The following is a 26,832-nucleotide window of genomic DNA, read 5'->3' as shown; positions in this document are numbered from 1 at the left end:
AGTACTTGCAACTGTTGTGCCACAAACCTCTCATCACCTTTCCTAAAAAGGGGGTATTTGTGACTGAGCAGTAGTTATCACAAATGAATGGGTCCACGGTGGGTTTTCTCAGGAGTGGTTGGATCAACACTTCCTTCAAGGCAGCCAGGGCCACTCCTTCCTGTAAGGACACATTGACCGCACCCTGGATCTTCTTGGTCATACTCCCCTCAGCAAGCTTTAATAAGCCATGAGGAGCAAGGGGCATGGAAACATGTTGCTAGCTGCATCATCACAAGCACTTTGTCCACATCATCAGGCCACATCAACTGAAACTGATCCCAAGAAATTGCAGCAGATATTGCACTGAACATTCCACTGGAAATTGCAGTGAATGTAGATGTGGCATCATGATTGTTATGGAGGTGAGCAGCTTTACCCTCAAAGTACCTTGCAAACAATTCACACTGGGCTTCTGAAGGGTCCCTAGAGCAGATGTTAACAGAGGCTGGAAAATAAGAAAAAGCTGCACTGGGTGGCTACTTTCTGCCTTGCAACCTCTAGCTTAAGTGTTGCCAACCTTTCTGGACCAGAGGGCATATTTCAAATTTTGAGAGAGTGCTGGGGACACCAGTCACAAAATGGCTGCCATAGGAACATGGCATAACGCAAAATTAAAGAGTAGTCATGGTGAAGCTTTCCCGTAATTGTATTTCTATACAGAAATGGCATGACCTGATGAATTTCTGCCTGCCATATAGCTGTCAAAGGCACTAGAACCCTGTTTTTCCCAATGCCAACCCTAAACCAAAGCCTAGGCTTCCATCCAGTACCCACTTACCTGGAAGTAAGCCCCATTAAACACAAAGAGACTTACTTCTGAGTAGGCATGCATACCATTGTACTATTAGTAGGGATGGCCAAGAAATTAGATTCAGTTCATATTTCAAGCCAAGTCTATCAAATTCTCACTTTTTGAAACAAAATGAAAACTGAAACACAGCCATCGTTTGAAATTTGCACTGATTCCAATTTTGCAATGCAGTTTGTCAGCCAAATAATGTTTACAAAAATGGATGTTAGGGAAAAGTATGCATAAAATGAATATATGAGGGAAAATAGCATACAAAAATGTGTCATAGGAGAAACTGTTTGCAAAATGTGTATGTTAGTCAAAACTGCTTACAAAATATGTTAGGAGAAATTTGCACTGAAATACTGGAGAATTTTCATGGGAATATTTTTTAAAAATATTCACAAATTGCTGCAGAAATGTGCATAACTGAATTTAAGACTGGAAAAATTAGAAACCCAGAGACCTGAAATTGACAGAACTTTCCATCCCTCTGTACATTGAATTCTTAATGAGTCCCCGGTAGCAGTTGCTGGCAGTTACTGGCAGGTAGCTGTGACAGCTCCCCCATCCCCAAGTCATTTTTCCTGAACCCCCAAGCCATTTCACACTGTGGGAGATCAGTCTGTGTGCCACAGGCTTGTCATTCACTCCATAAACTAGACTGCTGGTGCATTAGAAGATACTGGCTGCATATACACTCAGCTATTTGTAGCACAAAAAATATAGTTTTTCTCAATCCATAATTGTTCATGCTTCTCCTCAACATGCACTTTCAGTATAGATTGATTCTAGATCCTGCTAGACAAGGGTGGATGTGGTTACTTGTTATATATTTGAAAAGCCACCACTTAATTAGGTTATCCACACCTTTTCCTTCCTGCACATGCCCCAGGTGAATGAAGATGGTAATTGCCATCTTGGTATATGCCCACCCCAATGAATTTGGGGAGGTGTGGGATACATACACCCCTTGCCAGGACTGCCTACATCAGTTTTCGCATGGACACACTGAGGCATAATGCAGAATTAATCTGCAATGAGCTTGTATTTTTGGAATGAAACCAGTTTCTCAAGAAGTGTTCTTCCAGGGGCAAAAATATGCTGTAGTTCTAGAGATTGTGTGTGGACTATTTATTTATTTATTTGAAATACTTCTGTCCCACCCTTCTACCCTATAATAGGGCACTCAGGGTGGCTTACAAAAATAAAATCAAACATGTACATAATAAAATTGTAAACAGTAAAATCACAAAAACAGTAAAATAAATTAAAATACGATTAAAATACATAAAATACAATATATATATACACACACACATATTTACATATATATAGGGATTGGTACTAAAGGGACTTTGTTGTTGTTGTTATGAGCCTCCAAGCTGACTATGACGTATGGCGACCCTATGAATCAGCGACCTCCAAGAGCATCTGTCATGAACCACCCTGTTCAGATCTTGTAAATTCAGGTCTGTGGCTTCCTTTATGGAATCAATCCATCTCTTGTTTGGCCTTCCTCTTTTTCTACTCCCTTCTGTTTTTCCCAGCATTATTATCTTTTCTAATGAATCATGTCTTCTCATTATGTGTCCAAAGTATGATAACCTCAGTTTCATCATTTTAGCTTCTAGTGATAGTTCTGGTTTCATTTGTTCTAACACCCAATTAGTTGTCTTTTTCGCAGTCCATGGTATGCACACAGCTCTCCTCCAACACCACATTTCAAATGAGTTGATCTTTCTCTTATCTGCTTTTTTCACTGTCCAACTTTCACATCCATACATAGAGATCGGAAATACCATGGTCTGAATGATCCTGAATTTAGTGTTCAGTGATACATCTTTGCATTTGAGGACCTTTTCTAGTTTTCTCATAGCTGCCCTCCCCAGTCCTAGTCTTCTTCTGATTTCTTGACTATTGTCTCCATTTTGGTTAATCACTGTGCCAAGGTATTGATAATCCTTGACAAGTTCAGTGTCCTCATTGTCAACTGTAAAGTTACATAAATCTTCTGTTATCATTACTTTAGTCTTTTTGACGTTCAGCTGTAGTCCTGCTTTTGTGCTTTCCTCTTTAACTTTCATCAGCATTCGTTTCAAATCATTACTGGTTTCTGCCACTAGTATGGTATCGTCTGCATATCTTAAATTATTGATATTTCTCCCTCCAATTTTCACACCTCCTTCATCTTGGTCCAATCCTGCTTTTCGTATGATATGTTCTGCGTATAGATTAAATAAATAGGGTGATAAAATACACCCGTCTCACATCCTTTCTGATGGGAAACCAATTGGTTTCTCCATATTCTGTCCTTTCAGAATCGTCTTGTGCAGAGTATAGGTTGCGCATCAGGACAATCAGATGCTGAGACACCCCTATTTCTTTTACAGCATTCCATAGTTTTTCATGATCTACCCAGTCAAAGGCTTTGCTGTAATCTATAAACACAGGGTGATTTTCTTCTGAAATTCCTTGGTCCGTTCCATTATCCAATGTATGTTTGAGTTTGGCTGGTAGCCCAACTACGACCCTATCTGGACAAGGAGAACCTTGCCTCAGTTATCCATGCTCTGGTAACCTCTAGATTGGATTACTGCAATGCACTCTACGTAGGGTTACCTCTGAAGACGGTTCGGAAACTTCAGCTGGTGCAGAATGCTGCGGCCAGAGTTCTCACTCGGACTAAAAGATCTGATCATATAACACCTGTCCTGGCCCAACTGCACTGGCTACCAATACGTTTCCGGGCCAGATTCAAAGTGTTGGTTCTTACCTATAAAGCCCTTAACGGCACTGGACCGCAATACCTGATGGAACGCCTCTCCCACTATGAACCTACCCGTTCGCTGCGCTCGACGTCGAAGGCCCTTCTCTGGGTTCCAACTCACAAGGAGGCCCAGAGAGCAATAACGAGATCTAGGGCCTTCTCGGTGGTGGCCCTCGAATTATGGAATGCCCTCCCTGATGAGATACGCCTGGCACCTTCTTTGATATCTTTTCGGCGCCAGATAAAGACCTACCTCTTTGCCCAGGCATTTTAGTCTTAGTTTTTAATTTTAATGTTATAGTTAATTAATTGTAATTTTTATTAATTTTGTTTTAATCTGTTTTTAATGTGTTTTATACTTATATGTTGTATTCACATTCGCTGGTTTTAAATGTGTTTTTATCCTGTTGTACACCGCCCTGAGAGCCTGTTGCTATAGGGCGGTCTAAAAGTGCAATAAATAAAATAAAAATAAATAAATAAATAAATATGATCTCTGGTGCCTCTTTCCTTTCTAAATCCAGCTTGGACGTCTGTCATTTCCTGCTCCATATATGGTAAGAGCCTTTGTGGTAGAATCTTGAGCATTACTTTACTTGCATGGGACATTAAGGCAATAGTTCGATAATTACTGCATTCCCTGGGATCCCCTTTCTTTGGAATTGGGATGTATATGGAACGCTTCCAGTCTGTGGGCCATTACTTAGTTTTCCATATTTCTTGACAGATTTTTGCCAAAATTTGGACAGATTCAGTCTCAGTAGCTTGTAGCAACTCTATTGGTATGCCATTTATTCCTGGTGATTTGTTTCTTCCAAGTATTTTAAAAGCAGCGTTCACCTCGCCTTCTAAAATTTCTGGTTCTTCATCATACAGTTCCTCCGTGAATGAATCTGTCATCCTGGCATCTCTTTTATAGAGTTCTGCAGTGTATTGCTTCCATCTTCGTTTTGTTTCATCTCGGTCAGTCAGTGTGTTCCCCTGTTGATTATTCAACATCCCTACTCTTGACTTAAATTTCCCTTTCATTTCTCTATTTTTTTTGGAACAGGGCTCTTGTTCTTCCCTTTTTGTTGTCCTCTTCTATTTCTATACAGTAACTATTGTAATAGTTCTCTTTGTCCCTACATACTAGTCGCTGTATTGTTGCATTTAGGGTTCTGACCATGTTTCTATCTCCTTTTGCTTTTGCTTTCCTTCTCTCTTTAACAATTTTAAGAGTTTCTTCAGTCATCCATTGAGGTCTTTCTCTCTTTTTAACTAGAGGTATTGTCTTTTTGCATTCTTCCCTGATAATGTCTGACTTCATTCCATAGTTCTTGTGGTTCTCTGTCAACTAAGTTTAAAGCCTCAAACCTGTTCCTTATGTGATCTTTATATACTTCTGGGATGTTATTTACATTGTATTTTGGCATTATGATTGCTTTGTTGGTCTTCTTTAGCTTTACTCTGATTTTCGATACGACCAGTTCATGATCTGTACCGCTTTCTGCTCCTGGTCTTGTTTTTGCAGAAAGTATGGAACTTCTCCATCTTCTGCTGCCAATTATGTAATAAATTTGATTCCTATATTGACCATTTGGTGATGTCCATGTGTACAGTCATCTTTTTGGTTACTCAAAAATTGTGTTATTATTGGCGTCACAGAATTCAGTAAGTAGTAGAAGGCATAAAATCAGTGTCTACCTTCTGTCCCTCCCAAAGGCTCTCCGGAACAAGATCATTTTCAGAAGTCTCCGGAAAACCAACAGGGAGGGAGCAGAGCAAACTTCTTGGGGTAGAGTATTCCAAAGCTTGGGGGCCACAGCTGAAAAAGCTCTCTCCCGCATGCCTGTCAATCTAACATCTTTCACTCCAGGCACGCAGAGGAGACCAGAGGCAGATGATCTTAAATCCCGGACAGGTACATATGGGCGTAAGCGGTCCCTCAGGTACACTGGTCCAAGGCCATTCAGGGTTTTAAAGGTCAGAACCAGCACTTTGAATTGGGCCCGGAAACAAATTGGGAGCCAGTAGAGTCGATAAAGCACAGGAGTAATATGCTCCCTGTGCCATGCTCCAGTTAACATTCTGGCTGTTACATTTTGAACCAACTGCAATTTCCGAACTGTTTTCAAAGGCAGCCCCACATAGAGTGCGTTACAGTAATCAAGCCTCGATGTCACCAATGCATGTGTCACTGTGGCCAAGTCAACTGCCTCCAGGAATGGATGCAGCTGGTAGACCAGTTTGAGTTGGCCAAAAGCACTCCTGGCTACCACAGCCACCTAATATTCAAGCAGCAGGGCAGGATCCAGGAGGACTCCCAAACTGCGGACCTGCTCCTTCAAGGCGAGTGCAACCCCATCCAGAACAGGTTGTAACCCCATCCCTGATGCAGTTTTCCCCTTGACCAGCAGTACTTCCGTCTTGTCTGGATTAAGTTTCAGTTTGTTAGCCCACATCCAGCCCTTCACAGCCTCCAGGCACCGGTTTAGGATGAGCACTCCCTCCCTGCAATCAGGTGGTAGGGAGAGATAGAGCTGAGTGTTATCAGCATATTGATGACATTGTACTCCAAATCTCCTGATGACCTCTCCCTGCTGTTTCATATAAATGTTAAAGAGCATGGGAGACAGAATGGAACCTTGCGGTACCCCATAGGCCAACTGCCAGGGGGTCAAGCAGTAGTCTCCCAGCACCACTTTCTGGGTCCTGTCTGTCAGTTAGGACCGGAGCCACTGTAAAACAGTGCCTCCCAATCCCATCCCAGTTAGACGGTCCAGAAGGATACCATGGTCGATCATATCGAAGTCCAGCAGCACCAACAGGGATGCACTCCCCCGTCTGATGCCCAGCGTAGGTCATCAAGAAGGGTGACCAAGGCAGTCTCTGTCCCATGACCAGGCCTGAAGCCTGACTGAAAAGGGTCTAGATGGTCCGATTCATCCAGGAAAACTTGGAGCTGAGCAGCCACTACCCTCTCAATCACCTTGCCCAGAAAGGGGAGATTAGAGACTGGGCGGAAGTTGTTAGGATCTGCAGGGTCTAAAGAAGGCTTTTTAAACAAAGGTCTTATCACAGCCTCCTTCAACAATGTTGGCATAGAACCTTACCTTAGGGAGATGTTAATTAAACATGTCAACCACTCGGCCACTCCCCCTCTGGCAGATTTCATTAACTAGGATGGGCAAGGGTCAAGGGAACAAGTAGTGGCCCTCAATTCTCCCAGAATCCTGTCCATATCCTCAGGCTTTACAAGCTGAAAAGTATCCATAGAAAAATGACAACAGGAAGCTTCGGGGACTTCTGGCACAACTGTAGTTAATGAGGAGTCCAAGTCAGTCCAAATGCAAGCAATTTTATCTGTGACAGGCCTCGCAAACATGTCACAGCGAGCGACTGAGGGCTCAGAGTCTTATGTAGGGCCAGAGCCCAAAAGACCCTGGACCACCCGGAAAAGCATCGCTGGATGACACTGAGCAGACGCAATGGTGGCAGAGAAGTGCCCTTTCTTCGCTGCCATCACTGCCACATGATAGGCTCGAAAATGGGCTCTAGCCTGTGTTTGATCGGAAGCAGACTGAGTTTTTCTCCATTGTCGCTATGTAGGAAAAAACAAATACTCAAGTCTCCACTGATTCTAGAATAAAATACTGTGTGCATGCAGCCACTATCTCACTGTCAGAGTTGAAGTAAGATTCAACTAACACTTCAGTCACTTTCTGTATGTGAAACGGGGAGGGGGTACATTCTCTTCAAGCAGGAAATGTCTCTGGTCAGCCAGGATCTCCCTGGTTATTGCTTATCTTCTCAGAACCTCTTTTAATTTACATTTTTAATTCTTAGGTTTCTAAAAGTTCTATAACAAATTCCTCAGATTATGCTGAATTATGCAGGTATAGGGTTGCAAGTCATTACCCCTTTTTTCAGAGGACCCATCCACTGTGGAAGATTTTTAATACATTTTTAACCCTTCTTTCAATATGTGATGTCTTACAACCCAGCTTTATCTGTTTACTTTGATTGGCCGAGTCTAACAGATGTGCTACACCCGTGAATGGTTTCTAATGGGATGGAGAAATCCAAGGCTGCTATGCAATATGTAGATTGCAAATCCTTTTCAGTCTATTGAGTTTCAAGTCGTATGGACTCTTCTTCTACAGAGAACTCAGAGACACACACCGTTAACTAAGACAATTTTTTTATTTCAAGTTAATTGTTACATTATATGTTCATTACATTAAAAAGAAAATCCAAACAATTGTAGTTCATCAAAGAAAAGTCTATATTGACAAAAATGCATAGGCTTTTTTTGGATTTCAACATAAATATTTTTCAAATACTCTTGTGTATTTTTTTCAGGCACAATGACAGTTCATTCCTATGTATATGTACTCTGAATAGGATCACACTGTGTTCAGTTAGGCTTACTTCCAGGTAAGTGGGCAAAGGATTGTAGCCTGTCCCTTTAATATGCAGCCCCTTTAATGAGAACAAGCTAGCATCCAGATTCCCCCATCCCCCTCTTCCCTTGACCTAGTAAAAAACAACAAAGATTCTTGTGGCACTTTAAAGACTAACAAATTTATTATGGCATATGCTTTTGTGGACCAGAGTCCACTTTATCAGATGTATGAAGCATCATCCTAAATTGGCAGGCAAGGCATATATTACTCACATGGGTGGGGGTGGGGAATGGAGAGGTCAGAGGGAAACAAAATGCAAAAATAACAGTGCTAATTACATAAAAAGAAAATAGCTACAGTGGCAATTAACCAGGCTGTGTTGGCGATAACATAAAAATATGGGCTTTGGAACCTAATTAACACATACAGTGTGATTAAAAAAAACCAACAGTAATCTCGGTTCCAGCCACAGGTGATGCAATGCAACTTAACAGTTTAACACCAGAGTCTCTATTTGAAGCCCCCCTATTTGAGGATAGCCACCTTCAGGTCAGTTACAGAGTGACCTAGTATGCTGAAATGCTCTGCTACCTGTTTCTGGGTATTACCACTTCTGTTATCAGACTTGTACTTGTTTATTATTCTCTTTTGTAGAGTGGCCAGTTTGTCCTGTGTATAATTCAGAAGGGCACAGCTAGTAGATGAACACATGTATTTCATTGTAAGATGAGCAGGTGAATGAACCTGTGATGTGGATGGCATTATTAGGTCTAGAAATAGTGTTGCCTGGGTAGATATGGGAGAAAATTGCTAGCTGGATTTCGTGCACGAGCTAGTCTAGGGATGGACAAATCTGTCAGTTTTGGTTTCTCTCATTTTTCCGGTCTTAAATTTGGTGTCCACATTTCTGCAGCAATTTGTGATTTAAAAAAAAAATAATTTGTGAAATTAATCAGTATTTTAGTATGAATTTATCCTTATTAACACCATTTTGTATCCAGTTTGGACTGATATACACATTTGTGCAAGCAAGTTCCCCTAATTTCCCCCTTCGTGTGTGGTTTTCACCAACATATGAATTTTTATGTATACTTTTTCTTGGTATATGTATTTTTGTGCACATTGGTTGGAGAACTGCATTGCAAAATTTAGAGAAGTGCAGATTTCTAACAGCTGTGTTCAGTTTGCATATTGGTTTGAAAAGTGTGAATTAGATATCTCATTAAAATACAAACAAAACCGACTTCTCCCTCATCTGTAGTCTAGTTCCTGTGTCTGCTGTGCCTTTGTTTTGTGATCTGTTATTGTTGGTGAGTAGCTGTTGTGTGGAGGCTTTCTGTAGGTAAGAGCAGGCCAGACACCCAAGACCTATGAGATGGAAAGATCCTTATCCAGGAAAGTGGTAGACAGTTGATGGTACGTTAGAGTGGTTTTAAGTGGGAATGATCTGCAACAACAAGTGGTATTCTGTAATTCTCTCTTCTAGGTCTGTGTCTTGTAGTTAATTACTCCTGTGTACCAGTCTGGCCTTGTTGTTCTGCTTTTTTGACTTTATTGGGTGAGCAATGTAGTCCAAGAAATTGCTTGATGTAAATCTTTAACTTGTGACTATCTGTTCATTGGGTCTGACTCTGAACAGATGTTGCTGTATCATAGAGCTTTCCTGTAAATGTTTAGAGACCTGGAGCTATATATAAAAATGTTTAATAAACCTGATACATGAACCACACGTCCAACAGGTAACACACCATGGATTCCTCCCCCACAGTTTTGCTTGATTTCAGGTATTATTTTTCCTCCTAGTAGAAAACTACATTAGTTTATCTGGTTATGTGACCCGGGCATTATCAGTCACTATGTTTTCAGCTGAAAGAGTAGGGTAAATTATTATCTTCCTTTTCTGGCATGTTAATCTAAAGGTCAACCCTTGAATCTGAGTATGAGATGAAATGGTGAGTTAACCAAGTATTTTTTGCCACCAGCTTCTTTATAAAAACATATTCCTACCAATAAGCTCTAAATATTATGCCAGATTTCTCTCGGGTGATGCTTATTTTTTCTGGACAATCGTTATATTTGTATATTCTGTGATGGTTGTTATGGCCAGTGCTTTTTTGTGATTGTACTCACCAGTATAGAGTACTAGCATCTCTCTCTCTCTCTCTCTCTTTTGCTGCCTATGGTAGCTATTTAGTGCTGCCATCCATGGCAAGATATGAGTACAATTACCTCATTTTTTTATTTTAAAAAGCACATGGCCTTTAGCTGACTGACAAGGAGTATAACTGACTGACTGGATCTGTCTACAGCTTTATTTTCATTTTTTAAAAATGTGGCTTAGTATATTCATACAATATTTGGTGTTGTGTGGAATCAGTCATGTGATTGCTTCAGAAATCACCCAACATTTATTCACCAATTCATCACAAAAAATAGCCAGAGTTGACTGGGTAGAGGTACAGGAAATGTAGGTTGAGTTATGACCCAGGCACATGCTGAAACAAACAGTTGTATGACCAGTTCATCATGTTGTCTTTGTTTTTAATGCTGCAACGATCCATTTATCCTACACTTGCAACCTGCCCACTTGGTTATGTGAACCAACCCATCTACAACTTGTTCCACCTTGACAGAAAGATATGGACCTAAGCATTTCAACAGTTTTGGGGTGATGGTGGTGAAGGTTTGGTGTGTTCAGAGTCATGCACCTGAAGTGCCATGATGTTGCATCCTAAAAGCTTAGAAGCACAACCCTGAAATCTGTGGGGAAGAGGGAAGCAAAGATTAACACAGCTGACTCTTTTTTGCCTGTGTGACAGCTAGAAAGAGACAGAGAGCTGCTGTCAGAAAAACCCAGAGCCAGCATGACTGACACACACAACCACATCATTTCAGCAGAAATCTCTGCTAATGCACCTCACTTTGTATTCATTTGGTGCAATGTGTCTATCTGAACAGCATTTCCATTGAGTATCAACTTACCTATTCTCCCCCCACTTTTGCATTATGGTTCTGACAGAATGTTTTTGGATAAGTATATTTAATAATGAAGCACATATGGGATTAGTTGTGAGTGTCATCCCCCCTCTCTTTCTCACCTTAGAAATAAAATAGGTAATAAAAGGCTCTATGTGGGGGGGTGGGGCTGTTCTCCTTGAAATCCATCCAGCTTCTGACATTTTCTCCAGGTCAGAGAGAGACATGCTATGCAAATACCTATCTGGCTATTCCTGCTCTGCCATTCCATCAAGTGAGGTGGGGGGAGCAAAAAATCATCCTGCCTTAGGTAATTACTCTGAAAACAGGGTGCACGCACTTTATTAATACTTCAGTTAGGACTTACGGATTTGTGTTTCACTACAAATAATGAGCAATCTGTTTAGAACAGTCATAGAATCTTAGAATCCTTGACAGATGTACAGTTTTTCTTTCTTTGCCAAAGCTGAATTAAAATACACAGTTCTATATGGAACAAAATACTGGGTTATGGATGCACTGCTGCAATGTACAAGTCTCTGCTACAGTATGTTCAAACTTGGATATACATTGCAAATATCAGTTTTCAGACATATTTATTTGCTTCATTATCATTAGTATTATTTCACAAGTAGTGTTACAAATGCAGACTGAATCATATACATGCATGTGTGTTTATATATGTCTGTATATCTCAACAATATGTTTTTGACTATTTTGAAGCGCTTAAATTGCCTATATGAGTGGAGAAAGTAGCTATGCTAAATGCTAATGTCATAGGTATCTGTTGGTGTATGTGGCATCATTGCGTACCTTGACACCAATTCAAAATTCTTTCCCACCCACCTCCTCCCTTTTCTTACATATTTGAGGAGGGAGGCTGTATACTCCAGTCCAGCCCTGGAAATCTCTCCATACACACACCCCTGCTCTCCCTCTTTCCCCACACACTCCCTGCACAAGGCTAGTTCTGCACCTTTCCACTTTGTGTCCAGAACAACCTATTAGGGTAATTCCAGATGCTGGCTTTTCCATGGGGAATGTGCTTTTACAAGGAGTTACAATCACACTGATTTGACATGCTAATGCTTTATTTATTTGTTTAAAATATTTATATTTCTTCTTTCCACTACTGAATTTTCAAGCGCATTTCCCAAGATAAACAAAGAATCTAATACAAATCTAATTAAAAGTATAAAAATGAAAGGTTAAAAATATAACAGCAGGAAAAAACACAGGTGAAATAAGCAGGAGAAACAGGGGAAAGCTCCACACTAAGCCATTACAAGCAAACGTGTGACTGTGTGGCAAATCATGTGCTGAGTGACCATTGCTAATTCAAATGTACCAGCACAGGGGTTCCCAAACTGCGGTCCACAAGCTTCATTCAGGTGGTCCATAGCATGTCTGTAAAAATACAATTAAAAACCATATAGCACTAACACAGTGTATAACAATTGCTACAACAGGCAGAAAAATAATCAAGCAGCTTGTCAAGACGCTCCAAGTTTTCAAGCAAAACGTTTGGGAACCACTGTACTAGCATATCACAGGGAGGTAGGGTGGGGGTAACAGAGAGAAAGCATAGTACTTCTCATGGATGATGACTCCAAATCTCCTTTCATATGAGGAGCTTTCTCCTCCACTTCCTGGCTTCAATCTAGAGTTGGAGAATAAGTCAGGCTCTGTAAGACAAACTCTATTGTGTATTTGGTTTTAAAAAAACACACAGTTAGGCTTTTGATTGACTAACTATGAGTAAAGAGAACACCAGTTCTTTGCAATGATGGATGCATCGAGATATCTTAGTATTACATTTTGAATCTTTTAACCTTTCAGCACAGACCAACTTCCTGCTCAGTGACTCGGCAAGGTATAACATAATAACTTATGGTGAGAGGAACAAAAATGGGTGGTAGGGGAGATATCTAGTACATGAATATCTCAGCCACCTCCTCTTTCATTATCATAGTCCTTTGCCCTTAAGCGCTCATCTTTTTACAACCATGTGTAGAATGATAGATTCCCATTTATTTATTGCCATTTAGAGGTAATTTGCTACTATTTATCACTCAACATTTACTTATGTGTTCTACAACTGCTTCTAAGACTAACAAAAAACTGGAATGCATGGTTACTTAGTAACTGTACACTCCTGAGTATTGTTCAGGAGTGTAAAATCTGCTAAGACTAGGTTTTCATTATTGTCATATGTGTACAAGCTTTCAATCTAATGATGTTAGATGGTCTGGATGACATGAGTGCATGAAGCTGATCTCTTGGCATTGGTGACCATTTTCCAACTAATGCCATAAAAATGTCTCTAATAGTCAATGTGAAGCACATCAAAAGTTAAATAAATGTGGAGTACCAGCATAAAGACCACTGAACACTTTGTTTTTTTACAGAACAGAGCAAAGAGGTCTGTGTACAGCAATCCTTTGGGACACCTCTGTGTTATCTAATACAGGGGTAAGTAGCAGGGCTGTGGAGTCAGAGTCGGAGTCGTGGAGTCGGAAGCAATTTTGGGTGGAGTCGGAGTCGGTAGAAATGTACTGACTCCGACTTCAAAATAAAATCAATATTTTAATATTAATACATTAATATACATTTGCCATTTATGAAGGAGTCAGAGTTGGAGTCAGACAGTAGAAAAATTAATACACATTTGCCATTTATGAAGGAGTCGGAGTCGGACAGTAGAAAAATAGAGGAGTCGGAGTCGGAGGTTTGACAAATTGACTCCACAGCCCTGGTAAGCAGAACCTTGGCTGATTGGAGTGGGAGATGATTTAAAGTGGAGCATAAGCACTGGGTTGCTTTACACAGGATTTCTACCATGTATTCAATTGAGGTAAAGGACTCAGTGCATCGGCTAGATGAGGCATATCTTTAATAGATAGAATCATACTCCTCCTTGACTAGTAGTTTTGTCGCTTGGGGATAGTCCTGGACCAAACATGGTGTCTGGATTCTGAGGTAATGGTTGTGGCCTGGAGTGCCTGTCACCAACTTCAGCTGATTCACCAGAAGTGCCCAATCCTAAAATATGGAGATTCGGCTTCCATGATTCATCCCTTCCCAAAATTTCTTGTAATGTGTTCAGCATAGGAAGTTGTCTTATACTGAGTCAGGCCATTGGTCCATCTAGCTCAGTATTGTCTACATCAGCTTTCCTCAATGTGATGTCCTCCAGATGTGTAGCCAATGGTTAGGGATGACTGAAGTTGTAGTCCAAGAGACCTGGAGGGTACCAAGTTGAGGGATGGCAGGTTTACACTGACTAGCAGTGGCTCTCCAGGGTTTTGGACAGGAGTGTTTCTTAGCTCAACCTAGAGATACAGGGTGTTGAACCTGGGGCATATATTGTATGTATTCTTCCATATCTCTGCATAAGGCTGCCCCTCACAGATAGTCCAGAGACTTCAAGTGATTCAGAATGCTGGTGCCTGATTATTTTATTTATTTACTTATTACATTTATATACCGCCCCATAGCCGGAGCTCTCTGGGCAGTTTACAGCAATTAAGGCTGTATTTATTTATGAGTTGGTATGTTCATATTACATCTATCAATTCCTGAGACATCTACTTTGGCTGCCAGTTTGATTTGGAGCTCAAGTCAGGCCTTGACCTATAAAACCATAAATGGTCTAGGTTCTGATTATCTCAATGCTGATCTCTTTCTTATCTCTGATTATCTTAGGGCTCATCCATACCTATGCGCAAAATCCATGTTTTCCATATTCAGTTGGTGGCCTCAAGATCCATACATCTCCTGTTTGTGGTCAGATTATTGTGAAAACCCAATCATCAAGCATCCATATATGTAGGCTTTTTTTGGTCTAAATTGCTTTACCATTGGCCACTCCCCTAAGTCCACCTCTTTTCAGTGATTGGTCCATAACAGTCATTTGCTTTTTTGGAAGAGCGTAGAAGCATATATCTTTTTTAAATTCCCACACATGTGCAGGTTTGTGGATGTGCTATTGGTTGGAAAGGAGACAAGGGGCTTTGCATATGATTGAGGAATGCCCATGGACCACCTATTGCAGGAAAGTCAGTGGCATTGCATCTGAGTGCATGGAGGTTGATGTGATTATCGGTTTAGAAAAGCATATCAGTTTTTCAGTGGTATTTCTAATGCGGATGTGTGAACACAAAAATCCGTACAAGCTTGCAACGTCATATGGACAAATGTGAATTAATGAGGACACAAAGCAATAACATTGCAGATTATACAGTCATATGGATGGGCCCTTAGAAAGCATCAACTCTATATAATATCTCCCCCAGTTTTTTGATCACCCATCCAAGCCCTGCTAATCATATCAGATTAGTATTCATTAGAGTATAAGGCCTTTTGTGTGCTAGCCCCAGAATGTTGAGCTGATCTTCTGCAGGAGGCCTATTTCTCCTTTTTAATAGAATTGTTTCTGTTCTACCAAGCATCTGGGAGCTAAAGGTGTATTCTGGTGCTGGGTTTTGTTTCAATTTGATTTTGTTTTATTTTCTAAAAAATTTTTTTAAAGGAATGGTTGTATTATTGTTTTAAAATGTTATGTTGCAAAGCACCTAGAGGAAAGTGATAATTGAAAAATGGTCCATAAATACTTTATATAGGTTAGGGTTCTAACTATGGCGTGGGATGGGGAGCAGATTATGGTGCTTTGGGTGAGGAGGTAAAGCACTGCATTGCTGAATGAGATGAGAAGAGAAAACGAGAAGGTGATATCTGCAGTTTATCAGTGCTGATGACCTAGTGAAAGTTTAGTGTCTATAAATAAGATAGTCTTCCTTCCAAATTTGTGACTTAACTTATGTCACTTGATGCACCAAAACTACCGTATATTCCGGCGTATAAGACGACTGGGCGTATAAGACGACCCCCAACTTTTGAGAAGACTTTCCTGGGTTCGGCCCTTACTTGGCATAAACCAACTGAAGGGCCTCAGTTAGACAGGCCCCATTGGTTTCAGTAGGTCTACTCTGGGTAGAACTAACACTGGATAAAATCCTATGTGCGCACTGACTCAAGAGTAAACCCAATGGTACCGGGCGGTGCTTAGGGCTGCATCCGACGCTACTCAGAAGAGACCCACTGAAATTGGTGCAACTAAGCCAGCTACCTCTACTAGTTTCCATGGGGCTACTCTCGAGTCAGGACGAAGCAGGGCCGAACGGCACCCCCGCAGGCACACTGACTCGGGCAGCAAGCCCGGTAGAACTTGGCCCGAGAAGGCCGGCGCGACACCGGATCGGAGCCACCGGTCATCGGCGGGAAAGAAACAAGGAGAAAGCCTCACCTTCGTCAGAATCCCGCTCGCGGCCGCTACGCTCTCCATCCTCTTCATCGGCGGGGCTGTCCAGCTCCTCCTCCTCGAAGCTCTCGGCGGCGGCGGCGGTGGGGCCCGTGCTGGCGGGCAGCGCAGCGGCGGAGGCAGCGGCGGCAGCGGCGGGGGGCGGAGGCGGCGGCGGCGGCGCGGGAGAAACCAGCGCTGCGACACTCATGGCCGAAGCGGAGAGGAGGAGGAGGAGAAGGCTCCGCCACTGCCGCCCAAGGCACCCGGTGCTTTTTTCCTCACAGCGGCGAGCCGGTTTGTGGTTGGTTTTTTTTTTTTAACTCCCTACCACAGGCAGCCGCAAGCTGCCCCCCCCGCCTCCTACGCGCAGGCGCGCGAACCACTTCCGCTCCTTCCTTTCCTTCCTTCCTTGGCTGGCTTCTTCCTCCCTTAGTTGTGTTTGGACCACTGCACCACCCGTAGGGTGTAAGGCGCGGCGATACTCCGGCGGCGTTTGCAGCCGTAGACTTAATGTTTTAGACTCACGTGCCCGCCAAGCGTCTCCGGGGTCAGTTTGGGAGCCCTTCCTCGGCCCGCCCACTTTTGTTTCTTGTAGAAGACAGCAATGCCTCAGTTGGCGAAGTACCCGTATATTCCGGCGTATAAGACAACACCCGGCGTATAAGACGACACCCGACTTTGGAGAAGATTTTCCGGGGTTAAAAAGTCGTCTTATACGCCGGAATATACAGTATCTTAAAATGGAGTGATTCAAAACCAAGTAAACAGACCAGAAAAGCCAATACTCAAACCCAGGTATTCTCAAGTTGAAAATATTTCCAGTTTAAGTCTGAAGGCTTTGAGCAATGTTTGGTCAAGGGCTGCCAAGATAACAACCTCATTCCAGTAATGATTTGAAATGAATGCTGATGAAAGTAAAAGAAGGACAAAAGCAAGACAACAGCTGAACGTCAAGAATACTAAAGTAATGACAACAGCAGATTTATGTAACTTTGAAGTTGACAATGAGGATTTTGAACTAGTCAAGGATTATCAATATGTTGGCATAGTCATTAACCAAAATGGAGACAATCGTTAAGAAATCAGAAGAAGGCTAGGACTGGGGAGGGCAGCTATGAGAGAACTAGAAAAGGTCCTCAAATGCAAAGATGTATCACTGAACACCAAAGTCAGGATCATTCAGACCATAGTATTCCCGATCTCTATGTACAGATGTGAAAGTTGGACAGTGAAAAAAGTGGATAAGAGAAAAATCTACTCATTTGAAATGTGGTGTTGGACTATCACTAGGAGCTAAGATGATGAAACTGAGGTTATCATACTTTGGACATATCATGAGAAGACATGATTCACTAGAAAAGATAGTAATGCTGGGAAAAACAGAAGGAAGTAGAAAAAGAGGAAGGCCAAACAAGAGATGGATTGATTCCATAAAGGAATATATATAGTAAATTTTATTAATATTTTACTGTTCTTATATTTGTGTGTACATCACCTTGTTAATACTATATGAAAGGAGATATAATGAATAAAGCACTTTGAAGTGAACACCCAAGTGACACCACAATATACATTTTCCATAGAATCATAGAATAGAATAGTAGAGTTGGAAGGGGTCTATAAGGCCATCAAGTCCAACCCCCTGCTCAATGCACTTTTTATCATTATTAACATATCTTAAGCACCTTCTCAGCCAAATGGTGCTCAAGGCTAGGTATAATCTTTCTAAAAACATAGTAAACTGCCCAAAACAACATAGTAGTGAAGGAGGAAGAGGTTACTCTAGCACAATCAGAAGAATCTGGCAAATGCCTTTACTATTATTTATTTAACCTTTTGGGTAGTTCTAGAGCTGGCTCAGATTGGATCCAATATATTTTTGTTTGGAGTATCAACAGTATTTATATAATTTATATCCCACTTTTTCAGATGGATGTGCAAAAGCAGCTCATAAATTTCTAAAGTAAGACATTGAACTGAAACATTTTTTCAAAATTGAAACAGATTTAAAAGCAGTTGTAGGGTAAAAACGTATCACCAATGCAGTTCTAAACACACATATGCCCCACTGAGGTAAATGGGACTTACAGCTGAGTCAAATCTGCTTTAGGTTTCTACTATTTCCATCCATGTTAGTCTGCTTACACCAAGTCAGACTATTGGTCCATCTTCTTCTGTATCATCCACACTAATCAGCAACAGCTGTCCAGGATTCAGGCAGGAAGTCTCCCCAGCCCTACCCAGAGATGGGAAGGATTGCACCCAAGACCTTCTGCATGCAAAGCAGGTGCTTGATCACTGCACTACATTTTTATTTATTTACACTGCATTTCACAATGATGATTTATTTCATTATTCATCTCTTTATTATTTATACTTATAACCCACCTTTCACAGAATGGTCCCAGGGTGTGCTATATAAAATAATTAGGTATCATGATAAAATCACCACCACCACACATGAACATGCTACAGTCTAGCTCTGCCTTTCTCAGTCTGGTGCCCTCCTGATTTTTTTGGGACTCCAGCTCCCATCGCCATGCTTAGCCACTGGCAGTACTGGCTCCCGGGAGTCCAACAATATATGGAAAGCATTTATTTTATTTTATTTTAATGTACAATTTAATTTATATCCCGCCCTTCCTCCCAGCAGGAGGCCAGGGCAGCAATCAGCATCAGGCTCAGGGAGGCTGGCCTAGCTACCCTATTATCAACAACAACAACAACAACAGCAGCTTTGAGGATGAACTCCTGAGGAGCCGATGCCAGTCAGGGTAGACAAAAATAAGCCAGATAGACCAGAGGTCTGACTTGGGATAAGGCAGCTTCCCATGTCAGCTTTTTTACTTGGTTATTTATTTGGGGAAGAGCTGTATCTCAATGGTTAGAACACCTGCCTGGGTGGTGGTGAGCAACACGACGACCCCCCTCTGCCTCAGCCTGGCTTGGAGGGAGGTCGGGGGGGCGTTTCCCTTCCCTTCCCCCACCAGGGCCCGTGCTTGGTCCTTACTGGACAGTGCCGCCTGCTCCTTCTTCCTTCTCTCTGAGGGGAGACCGGGAAAAGGGGGAAGGGGGAGGGAACAGGACGCGCTTCTCATGGCAGTGAAGGTGACAACAACACCCGGGTCTGCAGCTTCTCCTCTTCCCTCAGAATGCCAGATGCCGCAACTGTACAGGTGCCGAGCTGCGGCAGCACTGCGCAGGTGCCAGATTTGGGAACGCCGAGAGGGTCAGCAGCGCGTCGGTGAGCACTCCCGGCGCGGCAGCGGTGTCCTTCAGGGTTTCCAGCAGGGGCCGGAGGCTTGAACTCGGGCAAAGTGGGATATAATATGCAGATCGCTATGCGCGGGGCCCAGGGCAACTGCCCCGCTTCCCGGTGCCTAGGAGTGGTACTGATCGATTTGAAGGCATATAACAATAACATCACTTCTCACTATTAAAGCAACCCGTTTCTTCTTAATTGCTCATTTCCTGCATGAAATATTTTGTAGTTGTCTGATTGAAAATGTCCCATTCCCATCCATTTTAATTCACTCACGCCAAGTATTGTAATGTTGAGACGTTCGACTTCCCAGGAGGAATCGCTCCGCCTGTGCAGCCTTTGAGACGAGCTCCCGTCTCAGGGGAAGCTTTTTCAGTTATAAAACCAGTCAGAAGATTTCTTGACTGGAAAAAATTTTCTCCCAGGCAAGGGAGAAACGAAGAGATTATCCACAGAAAGCATCGTTTTGTTTGTTGGACTGGAATTCATTGGAATCGCCTATGAAGGAAGGTAGCCAACAGTGTCGGACAGAGCCAGGGATTACAAACAGGCTCTAACTGATTAAGCGAGACTTTTTTTTCTTCAAAGAAAAACGGAAATTAACAGGCAAGCATCCTCCTGTCTATTATCATCATTTTGTTATCGTTGCTGCAAAAGAGATTTGTCAAAGAGTCAGCAACAAAGAAGCCCTGGGTGAGTTATAACTTTCTCTTTTACATACGGAATTAAGGAGGAAGAAAATCGAAATAGCCTATCTTTGTTTTTTATTGCAAAAAACTGGCATGGAATTGAGCATTTTAAAGATATAAACGGATGAGAGGCATCTAATCTGAAGAGAAAATTTGATTTATCTGGTATTTGAGCATTATATGTCTGGGAATATTTTTTCTGGTCTACTTTTTTTTTTGGCGAATCTGCTTATTCCTTATGCCACTAATCATTTGGACGCTGTGAACTAAATTTGTTTTGGACATATAAGAGATAAGGCAGTTCGTGCTGTCTAGAGGGTGATGTCATCTGGCTTGGAAGATTAACTCATTTGTGACTGGAAAAAGAAATAAACTGTTATTTGCTTGAGAATAGTGACTATATTGGAATTGAAGGGGTTTTGTTCTTTTGGTTTTAAGAATGACAATCAAGAAGGTGGCTGAGACCCTGGATGTTCAGGAAGGGGTTCTCTCTCTAAATATGTTTCAGAAAATAATGAATGAGATTAAGCTAACGAAACAAGAGCTGGGACAGAAGAGACAAAAGATGAAAATTGGATTTGGCAAAATGAGACAGGAGCTGAAAGAAATTCAGGATTCTATAACTGGACAAGAAAAAGAAGATGAAAGAAAGATCAAAGGGAAGGTTCAAGCCCTGGAGATTGGAATAGATTTATCAAATATGGACCTGGAAAAGGATTTGGATTTTATGGTTGTGATGGATCCTAAAGACAAATATTACTGTTTGGAATTCAGCGCTGTCCCTGAAGGAATTGGTGAAGAGATTAGAGATAAAGATATCAACGACTTGAAAAAATTCCTGGATTGGAAGGATTTGATGGAACTTGAAATAGAGAAAGTTTATAGAATAAATTCCAGATATGTGACAATGGAAAAACTCTCAAGAGATGTGTTAGTGCATTCTGTAAAAAAGAGGAACAGAGATACAACTTTACAACAACATTTCAGTAATACATTCAGAAATGATGGCAAGAAAATATCTGTGATGAAAGAAATCCCTATCAGACTCTTATTATATGACTATGGCAGCAAGACCAAGATTATTGGGTGTGCAAAGATGGAAGATGGAATCAATACTGATAATGGGAAAATGGGAGAAGAGCTATTGAAATTACTGGACTTAGTAGACCTGAAGAGATGGATTAATTGACATGTCTATTTGGAGAAAAATTGATGGATATGTATCTCAAGGATTAGAAACTTCTCTTTGACTTTTTGTGGAAAGAATAAAATGATGTTAATGAGATTTGATACCAATTAAGATAACCACTGGAGGAAGGTGATTGTATAATTTTATTAAGAGACAGGTTTGTTATATATTATAGACTTATAGCTAATCTATGACAAATCGGAAGTCAATAGTTTTTATTGTAATAGTTATTAATTTGTTTTGTTTGTTTTGTTTTGTTTTTGGAAATTTGAATAAAAATTAATGATAAAAAAAGTAATGTTGAGACATTAAATTTCTTGCTTGACAATTTCTTAACTTTCCCTGGTTCATGCTTCTCACATTCCATGTTCCTATTGTGTGCATCGTACAACTCCGGACTCTCGTTTCGCATCTGTGCGCATCAGCCTCTGGGCTTTCTTTTGGCTTTGATCCAGCTGCGTCGTTAGTCACAGCGCTACTCGTACTTGTCCGTTGTTCTTCCCCAGTAGCTCGGTGAGTGCCTTCTGACTGGGGGTCTCATCTTCTAGCACTATCTCATGTTGCTTTTTGGATACTCTGTTCATAGGATTTTCGTGGTAAGAGGTATTCAGAGGTGGTTTACCATTGCCTTGCTCCAAGTTTGGATGTATCTTAGTCTCGTGTCTCAGCTTTGACCATTCCGCCTTGGATGCCCCTGCTTGGAGTCTAGCCTCTTGGTCTAGACTCCTGACGGCATTGCTCTCAGCTTCTTCAACAGTCTCAACTCCCCTCACCACATTAAGGTGTGCATCCTAAAGGGGGTAAGCGTTTGGTATTGCAACATAATCCTTCCCTCTGGTTACAAGGGCCACTGGCTAAAAAGTGTGAAAACTCTTAGCGGTAATAGTTGGGGGCATTTTACACCTAAAGGCCTTCTTCTAGGTCAGTGGAGTATTTGTGATCAGCTGCCAGCCATTTGGTTGCTTTTCTGTTGCTGCTAAAAGAAAAGAAGAAGCTGAAATTAATTATGAGCAAGTGATTGATGATGTTTGTTAACTATCCTCCTGGTGAGAACAGCAGTAGTAACTAAGGGCACCAGGGTGAGAGACTAGTGTATAAAGGAGGATAAGAAAGGGGAAAATACTTGCTCATTTGTTATTTATCTGTTATTTCTTTTTTTTATCATTAATTTTTATTCAAATTTTCAAAAACAAAACAAAACAAAACAAAAATACAAATTAAACAATAAAATAAAATGTTGACTTCCGATTTGTCGCAGATCAGTTATAGGTCTACAATATATAACAAACCTGTCTCTTAAATTATATTACAAAATCACTTTCCTCCAGTAGTTATCTTAATTAATCATCAAATCTCATAAACATCACCTTATTCTTTCCACAAAAAGTCAAAGAGAGGTTTCAACTCCTTGAGAAATATATCTATCAATTTTTCTCCAAATAAACATGTCAATTAATCCATTTTATCAAATCTGTTAGGTCCAATAATTTCAATAGCCATTCTTCCATTATCAATGCTAATTCCATCTTCCATCTTCCATCCTTGCACCCATAATAATCCTGTTAGGTCCAATAATTTCAGTAGCCATTCTTCCATTATCAGTGTCCCATAATAATCTTGCTGTCATAGCCATAGTCATATAATAAGAGTCTGATATGAATTTCCTTTATCACAAATATTTCCTTGCCATCAATTCTGAATGTGTTGCTGAAATATTGTTGTAAAGTCATATCTCTATTCTTCTTTTTTACGAAATGCACTGGCACATCTCTTGAAAGTTTTTCCATTGTCACATATCTGTAATTAATTCTATAGATTTTTTCTATGTCAAATTCCATCACATCATTCCAGTCCAGAAATTTATCCAAGACATTGATAACTTTAACTCTGATATCTTCATTAATTTCTTCGGAGACAACGCTGAATTCCAAACAGTAAACTTTATCTCTAATATCCATAAACTCCAAGTCTTTTTCCAGTTCCACATTTGTTCCAATCTCCAGGGCTTGCATTTTCCCTTTAATTTTTCTTTTTTCATCTTCTAATGCTTGACCATTTGTATCTCTGATCTCATCAACCTCCTCTCTCACAAAATCCCCTATTTGTTTAAGATCCTGCTTCATTTTGCCAAATTCAATTTTCATCTCCTGTCTGCCCTGTCTCAGGGTTTGTTTCATTATCTCAATCTCATCCATTATTTTCTGAAACATAGTTACTTCCAGATTCTCAGTCACGTTCTTGATTGCCATTCTTAAAACCACGAAGAAAAAAACCCACTTCTTATTCCAGCAACAAAGGGGTTAATATTCCAAGCCTGATGACATCACAGTGTAGCCAACACAGCCTGCCTTATCTCTTATATGCTCAGGAATGCAAAACAAATTTAGTTCACAGCATCAAAACAGTTAGTGGCATCCAGAACAAGCAGATTCGTCAGAATGAAATAGACCAGAAAAAATAGTCCCAGACATATAATACTCAAAAGCTCATAAATCAGATTTATTATTTTTTTTCTCCTCGGAATAGAAATACCTCATCCATTTGTATCTTTAAAATGTACAATTCCAGGCCAGCTTTTTGCAATAAAAAACAAAGATAAGCTATTACGATTTCTTTCCTCCTTAATTTCGTGAATGAAAGAGAAGAGTTATAACTCACCCAGGGATTCTTTATAGCTGATTCATTGACAAATCTCTTTTTGTTGCAACAATTTAAGCCAGATGATAAAAATAGAAAGAAGGATGCTTGCCTGTTAAAATCCATTTATCTTTAAAGAAAAGATAAACGTCTCGCTTAATCAGTTAGAGCTTGGTTGGAAGTCCGTCCGGCGTTGCTGGCTGAACCTTCTTTCATAAACTAATGAAATCCAGTCCCCCCAACAAACACAAGCTTTTGTGGTTAATCTCTAGGTTTCTCCCTGCCCGGGAGAAAGTCTTTACCAGTCCAAAAAAAACGTTCTGACTGATTTTAAAACTGAAAAAGCTTCTTCTGAGACGAGAGCTCGTCTCAAAGGCAGGCACAGGCGAAGTCACCCTTCCCGGAAGTCGTTATTTATCTGTTATTTCTGTGTACTGTCAGTAGACATTTAAATTGGGGAACTGGCTCTTGAAGAAGATTGAAAGTTTCTGCTGGCTCGTGGGCTGAGATGTTGGAAAGTGGCTGGCGATGTAGTTCTCAGGTGTGATGTGTTTGTGTGAGAGAGTTCTTTGGGTGCACTAATTAGCATTGTATGGGAGAGAGGGGCATATGGCATGGTTCAGGTTGCCAGTTCTCAGGCTTGGGTCTCAGACTGAAATTTTAAGATTAGCTCTGAGGGTCTGTAAATAGCAAGTAATATCTTATGGCCAAAAGCAAGTCGAACACACCTACACAGTTGATGGCTTCTTTTAAGTGCATGGGTGTGCCCATGCCCACAAGCTGACATATGCTTGCTTATCCTAAATTATGGCACATGTTACTTGCACATTCAGTAACAACAATTCTGTATTTACTAGGGGGGCTCTGCCCCTGCTCACTTTGCTTGCCAGCCTCCTGCCCCCCAAAACCCCACTACCCCAGGCACCCTCAAATACACACACTCATAAATGCTCCCCCAAGTACCCCACTCCCCTCACCAACCCTCCTCGCAATTCCCCCTATGCCTCCAGGCATTGGCGCGTGCCAGCTGCTGTGGGCCTGCAAATGCTCCTTGCCTGTTCTTGTGCTGAGTTACTGCCCTGTGCAGTGTGCCTAGGTCACCTCCCCACCTAGGGCATTTGCTTGCTTTCTGCCCAGACTGCTACAGCCGCTGCCATTTAACCCCCCCCAGCCACTTGCCTGCTTGTTTCACACCCAGCCACTTGCCTCACTTGCTCACCCACAGGTATAATCCCATCCAGAGCAAGCCATGCCATACCCATCCAGTCTAAGGAGCCACCCACAAACAGTGCCTCAGTCTTCTCTGGATTAAGCTTCAGTTTATTGGCTCTCATTCAATCTAAGCTCTTTAAGAATTGCAATAAGAACTCTTTCTCCAAGGATGCCTGCCAAGCCAATTACTTTTTCACCTTCCATGATTGGTTCTTTTGATGTCTGGAAGGTGAGGTAGTTGTTGCTCTAATCTTTTTTTAAAAATTGGTTGGTAATTCATTCTGTTTGCAGCTGTGCGTCAAAGATGAAATGAGAAGTATCTGTTACATTGTGAGGTATTTTATTATTGTTTCTAATGGCTTTTATTTATTGCATTTTCCCGACTGACGCTGGTTTGCCAGCTATGGCTGTTCCTGGACAGAGATAGCCTGGCCACAGTAATCCATGCCCTAGTAACATCTAGGTTGGATTACTATAATGTGCTCTATGTGGGACTGCCCTTGAATGTAAATTGAAGATTGCAGCCAGAATGTAGTTGTGAGAGTGTATTCACTGGTTCATCTGCATGACATGACACCATATCATACAGGTCTTGAAAGGTCTGCATTGGCTTCCTATTTGCTTCTCAGCCCAATTAACAGTGCTGGTTTTGGTGTATAAAGCCTGCAATAGCTGGGATCCAGCTATCTGAAGGAGTATCTTTCCCTGTATTCCCCAGCCCATGATTTCAGATTGACCAGGGAGGTCCTTCTGGCTATACCATTGCTCTACGAAGCACTGTTGATGAAACTTGGAATAGGGTTTTCTCAGTGGTGGCCCTCTGACAATGGAGCACTCTTCCTCCAAAGGTTGGATTGCTACAATGCAAGGTGAAAACGTGTCTCTCCCGCAAAGCTTTTGAAGTTCAGCATTGATTTACAAGAATAGTGACAGATGGAGTATCACATGCATTAGTTTTTAAAATTTGAATTTTATTTTCAGTTACTTTATGTGGTGAATTGGTTCTGTGTAATGTGATGGTGTTGTGACAGTGTTACAATGAAGGGTGGGATAGAAATGCAACTAAAAATAATCATTTTATATATTTATTTTTATTTATTAAATATATATCCTGCTGTTCCTCCTAGAAGCAGCCATGTGCTGGGGCATCAGGGTAGACCTGAGGGTCGGGGAGAGGGGGTTGCTGTGGTCTATAGGAGCTCCATCTCCCTCTGCAAGCACCCTGTGCATGTGACTACTGGTCTGGAGTATTTGCACCTTGTGTTGGGTTAGCGGGACAGACTGGGGATTCTGTTGGTGTACCACCTACCCCGCTGCCCAACAGACTCCCTAGCTGAGCGGATGGAGGTAATCTCGGGTGTACTGTTGAGATCCCCCAGACTGCTGGTTCTGGGGGATGTCAACATCCATGCTGAGGCCACCTTATCCAGGGCGGCTCAGGATTTCATGGTCTCCATGGCAACCATGGGACTGTCCCAATATGCCATTGGCCCAACACATGTAGCAGGGCATACTCTAGACTTCGTTTTTGCAACCCTTGAATCAAGTGGGGTATCCAGAGCACAGCCTTGTCCC

At 41.4% G+C, this 26,832-nt stretch overlaps 1 protein-coding gene and 1 long non-coding RNA gene across 2 annotated transcripts in view; one reads left to right on the top strand and one right to left on the bottom strand.

Annotated features, from left to right (window-relative positions):
• The first annotated feature begins 8,541 nt into the window (after positions 1-8,541).
• LOC133379159 (uncharacterized) overlaps positions 8,542-26,832 on the top strand; it is a 126,803-nt gene continuing 108,512 nt past the window's right edge. Inside the window, exon 1 of the long non-coding RNA XR_009761129.1 lies at positions 8,542-8,591. This is a non-coding gene — a long non-coding RNA (uncharacterized LOC133379159). The remainder of the gene's footprint in view (positions 8,592-26,832) is intronic.
• LOC133379107 (uncharacterized) lies at positions 12,123-16,491 on the bottom strand. The gene is made up of 2 exons (XM_061613751.1): positions 16,272-16,491; positions 12,123-12,373 (listed from the first exon to the last, which is right to left on the bottom strand). Exons 1-2 carry the CDS (start codon positions 16,474-16,476, stop codon positions 12,354-12,356), a joined length of 225 nt encoding a protein of 74 aa, XP_061469735.1. The 5' UTR covers positions 16,477-16,491; the 3' UTR covers positions 12,123-12,353.

The sequence above is a fragment of the Rhineura floridana genome, chromosome 1, assembly GCF_030035675.1.
Source record: "Rhineura floridana isolate rRhiFlo1 chromosome 1, rRhiFlo1.hap2, whole genome shotgun sequence".
Lineage (NCBI taxonomy): Eukaryota > Metazoa > Chordata > Lepidosauria > Squamata > Rhineuridae > Rhineura > Rhineura floridana.
This window is presented reverse-complemented; position numbering and strand designations above follow the sequence as displayed.